The sequence below is a fragment of the Pyrus communis genome, chromosome 4, assembly GCF_963583255.1.
Source record: "Pyrus communis chromosome 4, drPyrComm1.1, whole genome shotgun sequence".
NCBI lineage: Eukaryota > Viridiplantae > Streptophyta > Magnoliopsida > Rosales > Rosaceae > Pyrus > Pyrus communis.
Genome location: NC_084806.1, coordinates 17,280,173 through 17,301,486, shown reverse-complemented (window position 1 = coordinate 17,301,486; position 21,314 = coordinate 17,280,173). Strand labels below are relative to the sequence as shown.

At 37.3% G+C, this 21,314-nt stretch overlaps 1 protein-coding gene across 1 annotated transcript; it reads right to left on the bottom strand.

Moving 5' to 3' along the window:
* Window positions 1-19,403: 19,403 nt before the first annotated feature.
* On the bottom strand, window positions 19,404-19,850 carry LOC137732790 (glycine-rich cell wall structural protein 1-like). Its single transcript, XM_068472060.1, has one exon. It carries the CDS (start codon window positions 19,848-19,850, stop codon window positions 19,404-19,406), a length of 447 nt encoding a protein of 148 aa, XP_068328161.1.
* Between the last annotated feature and the right edge of the window lie 1,464 nt (window positions 19,851-21,314).

The window sequence follows — 21,314 nt, the reverse complement described above, 5'->3', positions numbered from 1 at the left end:
CCAAGAACATACAGGAAAATGAGAGATAAAATAGATAGAAGCGTTGCCAAAGATGGAGTGATGTGGGATTTGGTGCAAAAAAGGAGCAACTCTGGGCAGTCACTACTAAATTAAACCGTTTGTGCAACGAGGGACATTTTGTCATGTAAAGCATTCTTAGGTCGCACAAAAATTATGGCGACCAAAAAATCGTCACACAAATTTTGTCATGCAAAGGTCGTGAAAAAAGACATTGTGCGACGAACACTTGAAATTCGTCATGCGTCTGAACAATTGCGCGACGCTTTACTACTCGTCGCACAAAAGTTATACGGACAAAGGTTTTCATCGTACGATATAAAAGGGTACAAGTGCGCTTTGGACTAGTTTGTCTTGAAAAGTTTGCGGGACGAAAAATGTAAGAGGCGCGTGGTGATATGCGACAAAGTAATAAGACGTGCTTAATTTTGAGCGATGACTGGTCGGCATCATGCAAGTTTAATTTTTAATAAAAATAAATAAATAGAATAAAAATAATTAAAAAATAAATAGAATAAAAGGAAAATGAAAAAAAAAATTCCTACTAATGACAAAAAAAAAAAAAAAAAAAAAAAAAGAGGAAGAAGCAAATTAATGAATAAAAAAACAATTTTTATTTATAATATAAATAAAAATATACGTACAAATATAAAGTTTTAAAAGAAAGGGGGAACAAAGCTATGAAAAAAAAAGCGGAAAAATCTATAGGCATGTCGCTTGGAGGTGCTTGGTAATCTTGCTGCTGGTTGGGGATGGAGTCGGAGGTTAACGGGCCTGATTGTTGTGCTTGCCCGATGTGGAAGGGCCCTAAAGGCGATGGTGCAGAAAAGCCGAGGAGACGTATTCCGGAGGAACTGAGGGCTTGTACAAGTATTGACATTTGAGACTTGTACGATGCTAGCTCACTCCTCAAGCTAGCGACTTCCTGTGTCAAAGCTGTAACTTGGCCATTTGACTAGGAGAATGACGAGGCTTTACTCTCCCGCCGCCTGACATTTCCCATCCCCCGACAATATGTCATTGGCCTCCGACCAAAAGTTTGGTCCAACGTCTCTGTCACGATGTGAAACCCTACATCCTCAAGGGGATCCACAGACTCAATCAGCGTGTCCGAGGGAAGCTGGGAGGCGGACTCCTGAAGCACTGAATGAGTTTTCTCCACCATAGTCGCTTGTGAAAAAAAAAAACATGGATTATTAATAGAAAACAATTTGAAATAATTAGTATAAATGTTTAATTTATAAGAAATTACTTACATGAAGGGACTCGGTCAACTCATTCCTAGGCTGAACATAAACGTCAACGAAGACATCGATCTCCGGAAATTCTAAATCCTCCTGAAATCGAAAAAGATAAGGAAAATGATAGTACGAAAAAAAAAATTTATTAGCCACATTTTAAAATTGAAAATGAAAGCTGTAATATATACCTTCCGTCGTGCCTCCATCCTATAGGAGAAATGCCTCGAACTCGAATGGTGGAGAAGAGTCTTTTTCTCCTCATTGATCTTGTTCACCTTCGCCTTCTCTTGTTATACAAAAAATAAACGTATTAGTTGTAATACTTAAAGAAAATTTAAAAAATAATGATAAACATTAGTAAAAATTAAAAACGCACCACATAACCTCGCTCCTGAAAATGACCGTAAAGCTAAACCCAACTATCTTGTTGGTCGTCCAAAACTCCTTCGGACAACCCTCTTCGAGAGCAACATGCGGATCATCAAACTGCTGGAAACATTGGTGCAGGTCACTCTTCCACTACTTGTAGTGTTTAGAGAAGAGCTGATTGAGGTATGCGAACATGTCCTTGTCTATGTCCTTCAAATTGTAGTTTGTCTGCAATGTAACAAATATTATGAAAGTATTAGTAATAAAAGACAGTAATAAATATAAATATAAATTTTACATGAAAAGCATTAAAAGAGCGATGTTACTTACGAACAATTGATTGCGCACCGAGTTCTTCGTCTCCTCCAGCATCGCCTTCCAAGACTTTCATCGCATAGGGCAAAAGGTCTGCACGACATGCCCAATGTTGTGGGCCAATGCACTATGTTGCTCCGCCGTTGGTGCTGCTCAATGTCGCTCATCATATCCGATTGGGATACGACTGTTGGTCACCCGGGTGACCTTTGCCGTCTTCAATTGCTGACAAGGTCCCCAGGTGTTTTTCTTCGCTACAAAGAGATGAAAAAAAAAAATCATTAACCCAAAACTAATAACAAATCCTACTAAAATTTCGGCATAACCTCCCCTATAATTAAAACATTTCCCAAAACCTTGAAAATAACATAAACAATATACGTATCTAACACAATGATCACAATAGTTTAATAAAAGGTTCGGAACAATGACAACTTTTTAATCCTTACATGACATAACTTATCAAATTGAACCTAAAATAACAAAACTCAGTTAACATGGGAATGAGGGAGTGAATTAGGATTGTATACCTGGCCGTGTAGCCGAGGCTTCGGTTATGGATCTCGATGGCAATAGTCATCGCCCTTCAAGTTCTAATGAGGTGTGTTGTCTACAAAATTGGAAATCAATTTGTTTCACACAAAGATTTAACTTACCATACACATGCTAATACTTTGAACTTAAATTTAAAATGAAATTTAAAAACCCTAATTTAAAAACCCTAATTCTAAACCCAATTCAAGTTTGGCAAAAACAAAACTTAAAACTGATATACTATACACAAAGTAATCAATTCAGATAGGATATAGACCCAACAATTATAACTTATAAGAAGAAACTAGCATAAAGGACAACCTTACAAGTTTACTACCTAAAACCAAACAAATGTGAGGTGCCTTGGATATCCTTCTCCAACCGAATGGTCCAGATGGCCGGAGGGCCGAAAATAGCCCGAAAACCGTCTCCAATCGAGGGCTAGGCCAGAGGGCTCATGAAATCTGAGAGGGCCCCATGGAATCTGAAAGGGCAAAAGGGCTAGAGGGCCGGGGCTAGCTAGAAAAAAACATTAATCTTATCGGTTATAACCAACAAGAATGCTTAAGCTAAAATTCAAATGCAACGGCTAGCTAACGTCAGCTAGCTTTGCATTTGAATTTTATTTATTTATTTATTTTTACAATTTTATTTACAAAATTTTTTCTATAACTTCTATTTTTCATATATTTTTTTTTAAATTCTATTTTTTTCCTATAACTTTTATTTTACAAAATTTGTTTCATATTTTTTTTTAAATTCCATTTTTTCCCATAACTTCTATTTCACAAAATTTGTTTGATTTTATTTTAAATTCTATTTTTTTTCCTTTAACTTCTATTTCACAAAATTTGTTTCATATTTTTTTTAAATTATATTTTTTTTCCTATAACTTCTATTTCACAAAATTTATTTCATATTTTTTTTAAATTATATTTTTTTTCCTAATTTTAAGTAACATGAAACAACATTAAATAACATTAACTGTGACAACTCGTCCCTAATTTTACGTTTTTATTAATTTTAAAAGCGTGAATTTACGAAAATGCCCTAGAGGCAAGGACTTTGACTTCTATTGACCATCGATTTGAGAGATGTGTGACTTATTCTTTTAGCGTATCCTCGTAGTACTCGTTGGTACGAATGCATAGGCGAAAGCCGTTTGCGAGTCAGGATTATAACGGTAGAGTTACAGACGTTTGAAATTTATTATTTAAAGTTAGTTAAATAATTTGAGCTCCCATTTTGTGGGAAGGAATGACACACCCCGATCGAGATCAAGGCATGCTGGCAGTCACGTGGAAGTGACGTAGCCATGTGCACAATGCGGAAGCTAATAAAATAATAATAAATAAATAGTACGAATAAATAAAAGTTAGCTTTACACAAAGTAACAATAACAAGTGCAAGCGTGAGTGCGACGCTAAGTTTAGAGCATGAAAGCCTAATGCAGTCCAGGAGAAAACGACGCAACAAAAGCACACCCGAAGGTTGTCCTACACTGGTGGTGGTCTGTCAGATATGCGGGGGAAATCCTCAGGGGAGCCACCAAACGTGCTAGCCAACTAGAACCTGGAGGGGCGCAAAACAAAAGCGTGAGTGGGCAAAAACAAAGCTTTTCGAAAACCATTTAATAAATAAGTTCTAACCCCTCGCCGTAAAACCTGTATACTTCCCAGAAAATAGAATATATATATATATATATATATATATATATCATGCTCAAAAATATGTTATGCCAAAACCTCAAAATAAAATGCAAGTGCTCAGGTAATATCGCATCAATATCATATAATCTGTCAGCCGGAGTCACCTAACGTGACCTGTACGGCTGAATCTAGAGCTCAAATCTCAATCTCACTAACTAGACTTGCACACGAGTCGGAACCACCTAAAGTGGTATGTACGACAGGCCTGGGTGTAACATATATACGCTCAAGTGCTACGATCACGTGAAGGCTGGGCGAATAATCGCGGGTCACCTACGAGTCGGAACCACCTAAAGTGGTCTGTACGACAGGACTGTGCACCTAACTTGGATCCAAGATGAGCGTGTGGTGCGGGAGGTGAACATCACGTGAAAGACTGTGCCCAACTCTGGGCGGGAGCACTAACACCGGGGGTGCAGGTTATGAGCTCTCTATGCATCTTAAATCACTACTGAAAGTAAACATAAATCACAATTCACCTGGCACTTACCTGTGCATCCGCAGCACCAAACATACATATATATAAACAATTAACAATGCATAAACAATGGCAAAACTATAGGCATGGCATATAACGAATAAACGTTCTAAATCAATTTCTGGGAAAAGTATAAGTATATAGGTATATACGGAAAACCAAAAGCCCACTCACTGGTAAGTGGAAGGGTCGTAACCCCCCTGCCGCGAGTGACCACGCTCGTCCTCGGGATAGGATTCACCTATATGCGAAACAACTATAAAAACGTTAATTTTAAAGCACATAACCAAACTTAAGAAATAACTTCTCATACAATGCTCAAATAGGGTGTATGAATACACCAATGTGATCTACTCAACCTCAGGAACATCCCCATATTTTTAGAAAAAAATTTCACCACCGCACGCGCCCACACGCGCTGGCCAAGGCACGGCCACACGTGCCGGCCACGCGCAGGCACGTGTCTGGCACGCTGACGGCGTCAGTTAACGCCGTCAGGAATATTCCGTTAACTTTAACGGATTCCGTCAACGGCGTTAGGAATATTCCGTCCAAACTGACAGAATATTCCGTCGTCTTCTCCGGTGAGGCTCCGGCACCGTCGCCGGCGCTGGAAAATCGGGAAAACTTCAAATCGTCCTATCTTCTTCGTTTTTCAACCAAATTTCACAAAATTGGTACCAAAATGAAGCTTACAACGAGAGGAACAAAATCATACCACTTTCAAGTGCTAAAATCCACAAAATTTCGTCGGGAAAATACCCCCAACTCCGGCCAACCTCGAAACTCGTGATCCCGAAGTCCAAAACCTTCAAACGAACCACCCCGAGCCTCCTAAGGACCTCACCAAGCTTCCTACAAGCTTGAAATTCCCAAAAACATAAGAATTTACGTGTGCATGAACAGTACAAAAAATCGGGTATCCCGAGTTCGACGTGAAAACGAAGGTATCCTTACTTGAAATGGGTATGGTTGGACTCCAATGAACCTCACGAGCATGGATAAGTACTTTGTTTCTTCGATCTGTGAAGATTACATGGGTTTTGGGGGTGTGTCCGTACGAATGGATGGAAATGAGAAGGAAAGGGAGCTCGGGACAGGGTGCAGGGCAGGGGAAAAAGGTGTGGGGTGCAGGAGAGTGTGTGTGTGGCCCAAAACATGCCAACAAAAACCCAAAAACAACCACACACCAAAAATCACACTAGGGGAAAAATCGTCTTTTCACGCGTACGTTTTAAAATTTTCGGAACGGGCTGTCACAAGGAAGCCAATCGGTTTTTAAGGGAAGAAAAGGGACCAATCAAATAAAAGAGAAGAAAAGAAAAAAAAAAAAAAAAAAAAAAAAAGTGGGGAAAGCCCAATTTTCCCGTCCGTACCCTGTGCGCCACCCAAGCTAAATTCCGGTGATTTTTGCCATTTCTTCTGTCGAATCATCACCATACAACACTTGCAACCTCTTCCACAACCTTCCCTCTTCCATCTTCACCAAAATTCGTGGGTTTTATTGTAAGACCCCTCATCGCCCAGGGAAATGATCCTTATATGTATATTTTCATCTCTACCTAGCATGAGGCCTTTTAGGAGCTCACTGGCTTTGGGTTCCATGGGAACTCCGAAGTTAAGCGAGTAATGCGTGAGAGCACTCCCATGATGGGTGACCCATTGGGAAGTTTTCGTGTGAGTTCCCAGAAACCAAATCATGAGGGCATGGTCGGGCCCAAAGCAGATAATATCATGCTACAGTGGTGGAGCGGGCTCAGGATGTTGTGGACCCTAGGCCAGGATGTAACATTAACCAACATACAAATTATACAACATAAAATAAACATTTAACAACATGAAACTTGAACAACATTTTTAAAAACATTTAACAACATAAAACTTAAACGCCTACTCCATGCTTTTTTTGGCCCAAAGATATGCAACAAAATCTTGTTGTAGGTACTTATTTGTGGCACGAGAATGTATCATTCTATAGCGCCTAATGTACTCATTTATAGAGATACTACCAGTTCTTGGATTGAAAGGCAAATTAGGTTCATCATATATTTTTGCACGAGCCCTTCTTGACCTATTTAGATCTTCTTGGTTGTCATCGGACTCTCCATCAATACACCCATCTCGCTCATCTTCCACTATCATATTGTGTAATATGATGCAAGACATCATCATGGAATCCAAATTTTCTCGACGCCGCCCTCTTGACGGTTCACTGATGATCTTCCACCATGCTTGTAGAATACCGAAAGCTCTCTCAATATCTTTTCGGTATGCCTCTTGGTGTAAGGTAAAAAACTTTTCTATGTCATTCCTAGGGTTTGGAATTGCTAGGACAAGTGTCGCACACTTTGGGTAGATGTCACCTGCCAAGTAATACCCCATATTGTATTGACGGCTGTTGATGTAGTAGTTAAGTTGTGGTGTTTTACCTTCCGTCAAGCTATTGAAGAGAGGTGAACACCCAAGAACTGTAATGTCATTTTGGGATCCAGGGACTCCAAAGAAAGCATGCTAGATCCATGTGTCATATGAGGTAACCGCTTCTAACACAACAATTGGCTTTCTCGACCTTCCGCTAAAGCCTCATTGTCATCTGGTGGGACAGTTCTTCCAATCCCAATGCATGCAATCTAATGACCTATCATGCCTGGAAACCCATGGTCTTTAGCTTTGCAAATGAGCCGATTCAGATCTTCTTGATTTGGCTCGCGAAGGTACTCGTCTTTGTAAACCTAAACAATTGTGTCACAGAATTGTTCAAAGGTATAAAGGCATGTAGACTCAGACATACCATGGGTTTCATCCATCGAATCAGTTGGGAAGCCATAGGCCATCATTCGGAGTGCAACAGTAACCTTCTGATAAGGTGAGAAACCAGGACGGCCTGCTCTGTCCCGTTTTTGTCGAAAGTATGGATTGACCTACTGGACATCATGAAGTAGTAAACACTCGAAGACATGACACCTCATCAGGAAGCGACATCTAAAATCGTCTTTTGTGTACACCAAGTTGAGGTTGAAGTAGTTGTTCATCAGATTGGCAGGCGTTATCGCTCTGTTTTGTGGTTTGTAAGAGCGACCAACAACAGAGCCACCCTATTGAGGTTGTTCCTCAATTGGCTGACAGACCATGGCTGCAGCCATGGTGCTACTCTGTTTTTTTTGTTGCACCTTACTTGAACTTCTTCATCAAACTCCTCATTTTCTCGTCTCATTTGCGCCCATTTTGCTTCCAATTTGGAATTGGATGAAGACCCCTAGTTGGAATCCAAAGAGGATCCAAAGTTGGAAGTCATTGCAAACTTGAATTGAAAAAGATTGAATTCAAAATTGTGTGAATTATAGCCCAATATCCACCCTATTTATAGCAATAAAAAAAAAAATTTCAAATCCAACGGCTAGCTGACGTCACTTAGCCATTGGATTTGAATTTAAGTTGTAGTTTTTAAATAATAAATTATGTTTGGCCCTATGGCCCTTTGGCCCTCGGTTGGAGACGGTTTTTGTGACAGGGCTAAAACGAGCCCTATGGTCCTTTGGCCCTCAGTTGGAGACGGAGGTAAATATGGCCATGTACCGTTCATTAAAATATCAATATCTTGGAGGACCAGAGGGCTAAAACGAGTCATCTGGCTAGCCCTCGATTGGAGATGACCTTACTACCTTATGTTTAAATAAAGACCTCACAACAAACTAATAATGTGAGAGAGAGCATATCATTATTTACTAGTAAAATCTAGATTTGCTTATATCATGTAGGTTCCCATATCTTTGAATAATAATAATAATAATAATAATACTAATGGAGTTCACAAACAGATTTCATTCTATTTAATGTGTTCCTATTGGTTTTTTTTTATACCTAATCACCATGACATTGCCTTATCTGGATGAAAAGATATTTTACATATAAATTTCCCATTTTTTGTCCTTCTTGGTGAATTAAGTATAGCCAGACCAAGGAGAGAATCCTTTCATGACGTTCCTAAAAATGTAACTTCAAAATTGGGAGGCTGAATTCAACAAGCAATACAACCGAGTCTATCATATTAATAAAGGAAAACTAATGAAAAGGGCTTGAAAAGTTTTAGTTTTAATAAAAAATCATGTTATATGTTTTGTTTAATGATTAGTACAAGGCCCATATTAAAGTAGTCCAACTAAAAATGGCCTAACTATAATAAATTATGATTTGTTGACTTTACCCCTAACTTTTTTAGGTTGAGTTCCAGATTTTTGTCATTAATGAAGTTCATCGTTGTTTTACAGACCTTCTTTTTCTTTGAAACAAAAATATAGATCCTCATGTTATTTAATTTATATTTTGTATTATTTCATTGAAACATGATCGTCGTTATTATTCATAAAGTATTCGAGGTACTGTTTTTCAATTTTTCTTCGTTAGTGGAGTTCGTCGTTTGTTTCTCCAAAAAATAAATTTGAGATCTACATGTTATTCAATAATAATGACGGGTCACTTTTTCTGGATTGTAAAAATAAACTACTTATGGATTTTAAGTAACACTGTTTTTGGAATCTAAGTTACAGTTTCTAGATTTTAAGTAACACTGTTTCTGGAATCTAAGTTACCATTTCTGGATTCTAAGTTACCGTTTTTGGAATTTAAGTCACTGTTTCTGGATCCAAATGAAATAGACACACTGTTTCTTAAATGTAAGCTAGAAAAGAAATGGTGAAATTCATTGTATTTGAATTCAAAGCAAAATAAGCTTCCTGTTTGTTAAATATAATCAACTGATGCATGAAAGAAAAGAAACAATCAAAGGTTAAAACATAGACTGTTTCTAGAATCTAAGTCACTGTTTATGGAATTTAAGTCACTGTTTCTGGATTTTGGTTATTTTCTTTCCAGATACAGTTTTGTTTGTGCATAGAAAAAACAAACACTGTATCTGATTTTCTTTCTAGAAACAATGTTATGTTTTGTATTCTCTAGAAACAGTTTTATATTTTGGTTTTTTTTTCCCTATTTATAGACGCCTAATATGTACGTACATCATCGGGATCGTAGGTCCTTGTTGGATCTGATTGGAATAAAATAATAACACTATAAATTGTTCATGGTGTAGGTAAGAGGATGAGGATGAGGACGATAACAAGGAAGATGAGGATAAGGGCACGAAAAAGGTAAACAATAGTTTTGGATGGTTTTTTATTAAATCTTGAGCCATTTTGGTTAAATAACATTTTAGGATGGTTTTTGGTTAAATATTTGTTGACCCAAGCCCTTTTCATTAAAGCTCCCTATTAATAAGGCAACAACAAAGGCTAATACCCCATTATATATCAAAAATCATGGCAGTCAACAATGCAAAACTCTGAAAACTTATTCCACAAATGTATAGTGTAATTCAATTGTTTTCTTTCAAACCTACAATAGAGAACACATCCTACAATATCTTAAATTCCAACATAAAAACCACAAACATAAATATATTCCGTCTAATCGTAATAAAAGAGAATTAAAAAGGTAAATTATACGATATAATGATAAATAAATAAAAGGATTGTTGCATATCGAAAAGTATAAGTGCAATGTTGTGGATGCATAGAACACAGGAAAACATTAACAAATCCCTAATTTAAGAACCCTGTACTTAAATTAAAAAAAAACCCCTAATTCGAACCCTGTATTTGAAATTAAAAAACCCCTAATTTAAGAACTCTAATCTAACCCCCAGTGAAGCACCCTAAATCTGACCCCCAATTTAAGAAAACCAAATCTAACCTCACTGCCCAAAATTGTTCCCCTAATTTAAGACCTAAATCTAACCCCAATTAAGAACCCTAAAAACTCTAATTTAAGAACCTAAATGTAATCTCCAATTTACGAACCCTAAATCTAACCCCACCGCCCCCAATTTGAAAAAATAAAAACCCTAATTCTAACCCCCAGTCAATAAACAAAATTGAAACTAAAAATTGAAGAGGAAATTACCTCTTGGAGAAGAAGCGGCGACGGCCTGAGAAAGGGACGGAGAGACGAAGTGAGTAAGGGAGAGACGGATGGAGATAGAAAGGAAGGAACGAGAGGGTATCGCGCGGGGAAAAAAGGAAGAAGAGGGAAGTGAGGGAGGAACGAGATGCACGGGGTTAATAATATAGAATCTTACGTGATGGAGGCTTTGTCTCGCAAGGCTAAACAATCGTTGCACAAGTTTTTTTAAATTTTCGCAAAAAAAAAAAAAAATGCCTTAATTGAATTTTCAGACACTTGCGTGATGAAACATATGTATTCGTCACCCAAGTGTCTGAAAATTCAATAATCCAGCGTAAAATAAAAGCGCTTGCGTGACCAAAAAAAATTCTTGTGTTGCATAGTTATGTTTTAAATTGTTTTATTTTATTTTATTTTGTTTACAATTTATTATAAAATACAAATAAAACAAATTTATTTACAAAGTAATTCACATATAAAATGGGAATCATTCATACCATTTTTTTTCATCACTCTATATAATGCATTAACCATTTCATGTGTTTTACAAAAAAAGTTACAAATAAATTGCCTTAATCTTCATCCGAACTGTAATAGCTTCACTTTTGTCGCTATCATCATTTTCAGTGTCTCATTCCTCATCATCGATAGGTACGTCACCATCGTTGTTTGTGCGCACTGGACCATCGTATCATGGAAGATCATCGAGGTCAATTGTGATCAACTGAATCGGTATTTCGATTGAAGATACTCCTTCTGTTTGAAATGGTTCTTGGATAAGATTATATCTCGGCGTGTTTCCGCACCACTTTCCATCGAAGATTCAAGACGTTAGTCAGCAACGTTGTCGATGTCGTCATCAATACGATCTTGTTCTGTTATAGCATACACGTTCCTATGATCCATCTTCTGAACAACTTTCCAACCCCTCTTGGCTTTAGGGTCTTCTAGATACACAATTTGTTTTGCCATGGTTGCTAAGATGTAAGGGTCGTCATCGTACCAAGTTTTGGTAGTGTTCACTGATAGTAATCCATGATCTCTTTTCACACTTCCCTACCTATTAGGGTTTGTATCAAACCATCGACACTTAAATAGGATCACTTGGCACCATTCTTTGTAAAGTAATTGCACGACACTTGTTAGTTTGCCATAAAATTCAATGTATGTACTTTCGCCTCCCCGGGGACATGAACACCGCTGTTTTGCGTACACAACTTGTCATCTCGTGCACTCATTAAGAACTTGATGATGTTGACATGGCAACCCGAGTACAATTCAACACGAATCGGTTCGAACACCAAGTTATATAACTCTTCACTGTATGCCGGGGAATTCAATGCTTTCAGTTGATTCACCTAATATTAAACAAACATTTAAATTTTTTTAGTTTGAGCAAATTAATTTGTACAATATATATGTCCAATACAAAACACTTCAAACTTACATATTCGAGAAACCATTGCAGAAACAATTCACGGTGTTTCTTGGCATACAAATGTGAAGGATGTGCTTGCTTCATCATATTTTCATGCTCGTCTAGGTATGATAGTGTCTCATCACAATTGTTGAGTACAAACCAATGTGCTACCTCCATGTCCTTCTGGCTTCGCTTTGTTTCATACACTTTGTTCAAGTCTCCGAGAAGCCTGCCAAAATAAAACGATACGATACACATATTATTAATCATAATATATTTAATATTGATTAATAAAAAAGACGAGGAATATATACTTTTCTATTGGATACATCCATCGAAAGTTTATTGGTCCAGCAAGCAATACCTCATATGGTAAGTGAATCATCAAGTGTATCATACTTATGAAGAAAGCTGGAGGAAATATCATCTCAAAATTGCATAGAACTTTCACAATGTCATGGCACAACTGATTAATGTCCCTTTTTTGCAACGTTCTTGACATCAATTGTGAAAAAAAAACTGGACAACAACATGATTGGTTTCACTACATCGGATGGTAAGAGATGTCGAATACCCATAGGAAGTATGTGTTGCAGAACCACATGGCAGTCATGACTCTTTAGGCCAGCTAATTTACCCCCATCAACGTCCACACAACGGGCGATATTTGAAGCATACCTATTGGAAAACTTTACAGACGATAAAAACTTTAAAAACTCTTTCTTGTCAATCAGTTTCACTGAAAAAACGCAAGATCCCTTCTGGCTTTATCATTGTCCTTATTCATCCATAAACCCCCATCATATTCCTATTCGTTCCAAATCAAGATGAGCTTCGATTATGTCTTTTGTCTTGCCCTCAATATCCAGAAATGTGCTGACCAATGTGTCAAATACATTTTTCTCAACATGCATAACATCAAGGTTGTGTCTTAATTTTAGTTTGGACCAATATGAGAGCTCAAAAAACATAGACTTGTGCGTCCAATTCATATGTGTAGAAGGTCTGGTCTTATTAACATTGTTCCCGAAATGAGCAAAATTCAAATGGTTAAGCTGTTCCAAAATCTGATCACCGGACCATTCTCTGGGTCTGAGGCAATGCTCTTTCTCTCAGTCAAATTCTTCATCCTTCTATCGCCTCCTTCTATCGCCACTCGTGGCCCCAAGGCAACCATATCCGATGACCAAGGTAACAAACTTTTTCGGCGTGCCAACTAGGTGTTACGTCTTCCTTGCATACAGGGCATGCCATATAATCCCTAGTGCTCCATCCGGAAACCATTGCATATGCAGGGAAATCATTCACAGTCCGCATCACTGTAGCCCACAAAGTGAACATATTGCTAGTACATTTATCGTATGTGCACACACCGTGTGTCCATAAATCTTTTAGCTATCCACCAACGGCCGTACATATACATCGATTGACCTACCAGGATCCTCAGTTATCAATAGACTCATCATCATGTATTGTTTTTTCATACATTTCCATGACGGAAAATTATACGGAAATACAAAAATTGGCCAAGTACTATGGTGTTGGTTTAAAACCCCAAACGGATTAAATCCGTCAATGGCAATTCTCAATCTAACGTTACGAGAATTAACAACACAATCAGGGAACGTTCGATCGAACTCTTTCCATGCCTTTCCATCTGTAGAATGCCTTAGGACATCGCCATCAATTAGCTTTTCCTTATGCCATCTCATGTCCGTGGCAGTATGCGTTGACATATACAATCGATGCAACCTAGGTTTTAGGGGCAGATAACGCATAACTTTTTGTGGGATCTTAGTTGTTCTATTATGAAATGTCATTTTGAACCTCGAGTCATTGCATACAAGGTATTTATCCAATGCTTTATTCTGTTTGTAGAATAAAATACAATTATTTTTGCAAAAATGAATTTTTTCATAACCTAATCCAAGACCATTCAACACCTTTTGCGCATGTCTATGGTGTGAGAATGGAAAAATTCTCGCACCCCGAGTATAACTCTTAGTTGGTATTTTTTTAATAGTTTTTCATATTGTTCGAACTCTGCACTATCCATTAGTGTAGGCACATCATCTTCCCCTTCCTGATTGGTGTTTGTTGATGCAAATGGAAAAGCATCATTTATAATATCCATGACTTGATCATTAAGATCCACTCTTGTGGCGTTTGAAGACGAAGCATTGTCTAATTGTTCCCTATGATGGTTCCAAGTATTATATGTCTCAATCATTCCATTCCTTACTAAATGAAATCGAACATTTTCAATTGTCTCCCTTAACGTGTTGTTACACCTCCTACAAGGACACCGGATTCTAGTTGCACCCGGGTTGTATGTACATGCAAAGTCAATAAAATCCTTGATTCCATCCAAGTATTCATCCGCGCATCTATTCGGGTTCTATATCCACGTCCTGTCCATAATTCCTGGAACCACAATAACAATACAACAATCACAACAACTTCATTCAAAATGATAATGTCACTTTATGCCTCCAGTAAAGGCCCTATCCCATTCGGGAATGTATAGTCATGTCACGTAATTTACGGCTACATCATATTAGATTTCGACGTGGATGAATTCGGCACCATCTTGATACAGTTCTTCAGGTGTATGACCCGAAAAATGTATAGAGATGACACCAAAATCTCCATAACCGAAACCTAATCCTTTAACCATAAACTACTCATCATAACTGTGCATTCCCAAACTGTCCAAATAATGGGACAATTCAAGAATTAATTGGACCGCAGTCATGCTTTAGCATCCATGCGCGAAATCCAACTAATCCTCGAATAGGAAACTAAGTTTTACTAAAAATAAAAAACAAGTACAAAGTTAATTTCAATTAACTCGTACATCACAACACATATTTGTACGTCACGTACAAATTTAACAACATAATACAAATATAATTTCACAACACAATATAAACGTAATAAACTAAGTTCAACATAATTTAATTAATTTTATATGTCCAATACAAAACGAAGAAAATACTTTCAAAATCGTTCTCCACCAATCGCTAATCACACACAATATCCCTATAGACAACGAAATTAATGATGTTAGTATGAATTTACATTAATACTGTTACCCTAACAACAAAAAAAGCTTACCAGACACACTGAGATAGCTCGATAAACCTAGAGAAGAAGATGGAGGGAGTATTAGATGATGCAATTGAGAGAAAATGGAAATGGCGGATGCCGGATTGAGCAAAATCGAAGGGATGAGTGCAGAGGCACAATCTGCAATTTTTTTCTAGTTTGCCTCTGGACATGGTTGAATCCTATTTAAAAAGGACGACAATTTTGCGCGACGAACAAGGTATTCCTCGCACAAACACACAATGAGCGACTAAGATGATCTTCGTCGCGCAAAAACAATTTGCACGATGAAAAAATAAACCTTCGTCGCGCAATTTTACCATTTTTTTTAATTTTTTTTCCTTTACTTTACAATTGATTCTTTTCAACACATTGTGTGATGAAAGAATGTATCGTCGCGCAATGCATATTTTTTTAATTTTTTTTATGTTTTTCTTTTTTATTTGTATGTATTGTAAATTTTTATTTTATTATAAATCAAAAACTCAAACCTAATTAAACATTAAATTAATTAACAAAACTAATTTACTATCCCAAATAGAAATTATAATTAATGCAAATATTAATACTCATCCACATAACATATATTTATTCATTAAATTAAATATAAAGTCCACAAAATCTTAAAAACAAAAAAAAAAAAAAAAAAAAAAAAAACCAAGCCTCATCAACTTCAATCCTCCCTCGCTTGCAACACATCAAACTTCCATTTCCGAAAACTTTACTTGAAAAGCCCATCCACATAAATATGTTGCTTCTCATCGGTTTCATCAACATCCCAATGAACCTACATTAATGCCAATAACAATAAATTAGTAATTTAAAAAAATATTACGTTTTAACAACAACTCTTCAAGGACCTTTTTCCAAGACTCAAACTCAGCAGAACAATCCCTCCGCACCAAATTCCTAATGTCATACTTAAATTCGGCGTACACCTCAGCCATACTTTTGCCTTCAAAGTATAGCACTTGTTTCCATCGATGCCTCTCTAATCGCACTACAAGTTTCTTTTTGCCAGAACCTTCTCTAGAATCAACCATTCTTTTTGAAACAAAAATATCTTGAAAACTAGGGCTCTGAAACTGTGTTTATATAGCGTTAGGATAACTTTGCGCGATGAACAAATTTGTCGCTCAAAATTTGTGATAAATGCGCAATAAATAGGAAGGTTTGACCGTGCTTTGTGCAACAAACAAACTTGTTCGTCGCGCAAAGATGTCTTACGCGACGAATAAAATAATTGTAATTATAAAATTTACATAAACATAGATATCTATGTTTACGTAAACTTTATAATTACAAACAAATGTTCAGAAAATAATTAATACTTTAGATATTTATTCTATAAATAATTAATACCTGAAATATTATTTTATAAATAATTAATACCTTAAATATTTATTCTATATATAATTAATGCCTTAATCCATACAATTATTTTCAGCATAAGTACGATATTTATTGAAAATTGAAAACACATATAAACCGAGGATAGGGTGCTTACATTAGGTTTCAATAAAAAAAACCCAACAAGATTTGAAACCTAATTAAGTCCAAATACATAACTTATGAAAAAACAAAACCTTAAATTTAAATATTGTCATACAAAACATAAATTTAAAACTACTATTTGGATGGTCCTGATCCATTCCGCAAGACTTCATAATGCCATCGATTGTAACTTCCCTCCAACGCATTATCCATCAATTTCATCAACTGCTCGTTCGTATCATCATCAAGAGTGTACTTACACTGTTACACATATATGCAAATAATTAATTCTAACATATAACTAAAAATTTCACAAACTTAATTATTAATCTGTCAACAATATACTTACTAATAGTTCATCCATCACAGCCTTCTTCACATTCTCGGGCACATCTTCCCAAGAACACTACTCAGCAATGGGACAATTATTCCCCATGGCTATAGTGATCACATGCGCAAACTCAAAATGTTTCCTTAAATCATGCGGGTTGGCGTCGCGTACATTCTCATCCTTGTTTTTATCCGCCAACCCGCGTACATTGTGAAGAATCAGGATAGTAGAAACACATATTTATAGGAAGATTAGGACATTTGCGTGACGAAGCCTTTGTCGCGCAAACACCAGTATTAAATGTCGTATTAATTCCTCTGATTCACTTGTAGTAAATGGTCAAAATTGACAGGAACTTGCGCGACGAACAGTTGGTCGTGCAAATGCCACCTTTTCATCGAGCAAGTTTTCGTGCCAAACAAAATTTCCCCACGTTTTCTTGCTGACTTTAAGCGACGCCAATAATTATTCGTCGCACAATTTTTTTTTCTCCTATCTTTTCTATTTTGCAGGATGAAGTATATATTTCATCGCTCAAGTGCCTCTCAAGCAACAAAAATGTCTTCGTCGCGCAAGCTGTTTTTTCTACTAGTGAGTGTGTTCAACCAAGGCTTCACGAGGCTAGCAACCCTCTGCGTTGTTATACCCAAGAAGAACTTTGTAGTTGTAACCATGGAAAGGGGAAGAGAACTTAGCAAAATAGGGAAAAGGGAGGAAACCAAGGGATTCCCCTAACTAGAACTTGAAGGAATCTGTGCACCTATAAGTAAGAGAAGTCAGTACGCTGAAAGAGGACAACGAGGAAAGGAAGGAATAAACCAGGGTAAAAACACATCAAACAGAGCAAGCTTCCTTTAAGTCAGGAAACCCTAGTTCTTGAGGGATATGCTTTTCCTTTTATTATGAGCCTTCCCTTAAGCTTCCTTAGTCTCTGTAAAATTGTGAATTTATGAGAAACCCTAGATTAGTCATCCTTAAATCATGCAAGCAAGCACAGGCTCTCTCTCACACTAAACCAATGATCTTTTAGCTTTCACGCCATGTTTTACTCAGGCAAGTCACAATTTATTGTAATTATTTAATCATTGCTAAACAAGAGTCATTGATTCATTTGGAACGATTCCAAAGATATGCTAATTCTTTCAAAGTATTTTAGAACTTGGTGCCAAAAATGAACCAGAGAGCTAAGAATTTCCACCGAAGTCCAAATCCAACTCGAAGAAAAAGTCCCCAACAATCGTAAATCATATTTTTGAAAAAAAAATTCAATGAATAGAGAATCTTCAAATGGTAGTGGAAAGGGTTGCTAGCATTTCTTGGGTTGCCAGCATTTCTTTTACTAAATTAATTAATGACTCCTCCAAATGTTTTTTCTCTATTGTAATTAGGAAAATGAGGTAGGCTTAGCCTTACAATAGGCTATCAATATTGTACTTCAGATTCGTCTTTGGCTAGACTCGAATCTAAGACATCTCACTTACAAGTAAAGAAAAATATCACTAGACCGTCATACTAAATTGGCATAAATCTCATTAATTATACACAGACATATGCCCCTCTGCATGGCATGTTCAAGCCGTACAGGTGGTATCCATGCAAATGGAAGTTCAGTATAGATCCATTAATATTAGTGGGAGCACCACTGCCAAGATGAAGAGACCTAGGCAAATTAGTTGAGATCAATTAAATTTGTTTTTTCTTTTTAAAAATGAGGAGGTAGGAGGATTTGAATTCGAAACAAATAATAATAATTTACATTAAATGTATCTAAATTATGAAAAGTGCAAGAGTCGAAACCTAAGACTCGGTGATTTGAAAAAAAAAAAAAAAAAAATCTCTATCATCCCTATTCACAGGGTAATCCAGATCAATTTAATTTGTTCCAAATTATAATTTCGTCCACAAATTAATTAATTAATGTATAGCCAACAAGACATGAGATGACATGAAAGTGTACATCTTCTTAATTTCAATATTGTGATATTTTGAGAATGGTCACTTGCCTGGCATTTATCTCATGAAAAAATGAAAAGGCCGTTTTTGTTAATTTGGAGTTGGTATCATAATCTGTGTTGAGATCATATTATGCTTATAATCAAAATTATCAAGTTTTCATTTTCCGTTTTCATTTTCCTTTTATAATCAATGGACTAGAATCTGGATAATATATGATTTCAAGGACACAGATTAATTCCCTTCAACCATAATTAACTAGAAAGCACTAGAACTGAAAGCAAATACATTCATAATTAAGATCGATGCATGTCATAGAGACAAGCCAACAATCACAGTACTGGCTAGAAACCGACGGTGACAAGAAGTAGAAACTTGAAACAAGGACCAACCACTAGTTTAACAAAAAGATCAATCTACTAATTGGATAGCTAGCTATGCATGCACGCAAAGTCATGAAACCCTAGACAAATGATCAAGGATGTGGAAGAAGGGCACCAGCTCCACCACCAACGCCACCGCCAGCTGCACCACCAACGCCACCTCCAACACCACCAAGACCACCAGCGCCACCAGCACCGCCTAATCCGCCAACTCCACCAAGACCACCACCGCCAATACCTCCTACTCCTCCTATTCCACCAACTTTCCCAATCCCTCCACCAATTCCACCAAGAACCGGCATCACCCCGCCAACTCCAGCAAACCCTCCCATCCCTGCAAACCCACCAACGCCGCCAAAGATGCACTTCTTGTCACGAAGGCCAGTAGGTGACTCTGCCGCTGGTGCACTTGCATGCACAAGCATTGTGTGCTCAGTTGTGCTGCCATGACCATCATCACCAGGCACCTTGCGTGCACTAGTTGCATGCAGTAGCGCTGATGACAAAGCAAGCACCAAAACGACACGCCACATCTCCATCTTTGGCAACTCTGGATCTCTCTCTCTCTCTCTCTCTCTCTCTCTCTCTCTCTCTACTCACTCTCTACCTCTTGGTGGTTTTTCCCTCTGTGAACATTCGGTTTATATAGGGGTGGTGCGCCGAGTGGTGAAGAGGTGTGAAGGTGGGAGGCGGTTGAGTGTAGTAATGAAGGGTTAGGGTTTGTAGTAAATGACTGAATGGGGGGAAGAGTTTAGACTTCTTGGATCTTTAATGGTCTCGAGAAAGGAAAAAGCAAAACAAAAAATGAATGACGGGTTTGAATTTTCGGATCAGAAGCACGGATAGTTAGGTGGAATGAAAACAAGAAAAATTGAAGGAAGTGAGTTGAGATGCCATGACATTCTTGTGCATTGCCAAATTTGGTTCTGTTGTGACTCATGTGCGTCTCCGAGACGAGGTACACGAATTTCTTTTCTATGAGCTGGTATACAATAGTTTAGGTGGATTATATTACTATACGAGTCCAAAAATGCTTTCTTACCAACAAAATACAGAGTTGTCTGACAACAATATATCGTTTATGCTCTGGAAAGTTATTTTATGTGTGTCTATGTATATATACGTATATAAATGTTTGGGCCCAAAATATAATTTTGGGCTGAGAATGAGTAATTTGGAATGGGAAGACCCAATATTCGGGCCAACATTGATTCAATGAGCTAAGGGTGTTCTGGCCCCAGATGACATCAACCCAACCGAGTCCTTATGACTGAAGAATTGTGAAGAGATCATGTTTGAGCAGGGCTCGGTCGAGTCCTAGATGAACTAAAACTGTTAAGGATTGGTAAAATTTGATAAGATTAGATTTGTTCAAGGGATCAAAATTCATGCTTAATCAGATAAGAATGAATTAAGTTCAGAAAGAGACTAGGTTCAAATCGAGGCTGAGACTGGATGAAGGTTAAGTTTTAGGTAAGAGAGGATAATTTGGAATATTTAGGTAAATACTGAGGAAGCTTAGTCTTATAGGACTCTACCTTGGCAAACATGTTTAACCTTGAAGCCTTGCCTATAAATAGAAGAGGTTTTGCAACGAGAAAAAGACCTTCAACTCAACACACAAATCAACGCTCTACGCGAAACCCTCTCACACCTTGTGAAAATACTAACTGCTCTAACCCCTCCTCTTTGGCATATATTGAGTTTAGTTAAACATCCTAGGGTCAACAACTGGCGACATCTTCCGTTTGGTTAAACAGCACTGGAGCTGTAGAACCTACCAGGCCTAGGAGACCTTCAGTTTGGTTAAACTAACACTCTCCTATCCTTGTTGGTTACCTATCCAAGTCTTAGTCAGTGAAGAGTTTTTTATTCTCTTGCTAAAAGAGGTTACTTCATTAGCCTTCCGGCGAAATGAGGTGTTCTATGATTGGTTACTCTCAGGTATATTTCAGAGTTCAGCATTCATCTAGCCGAACAACCTTCACCATAAAGAAGCTCAT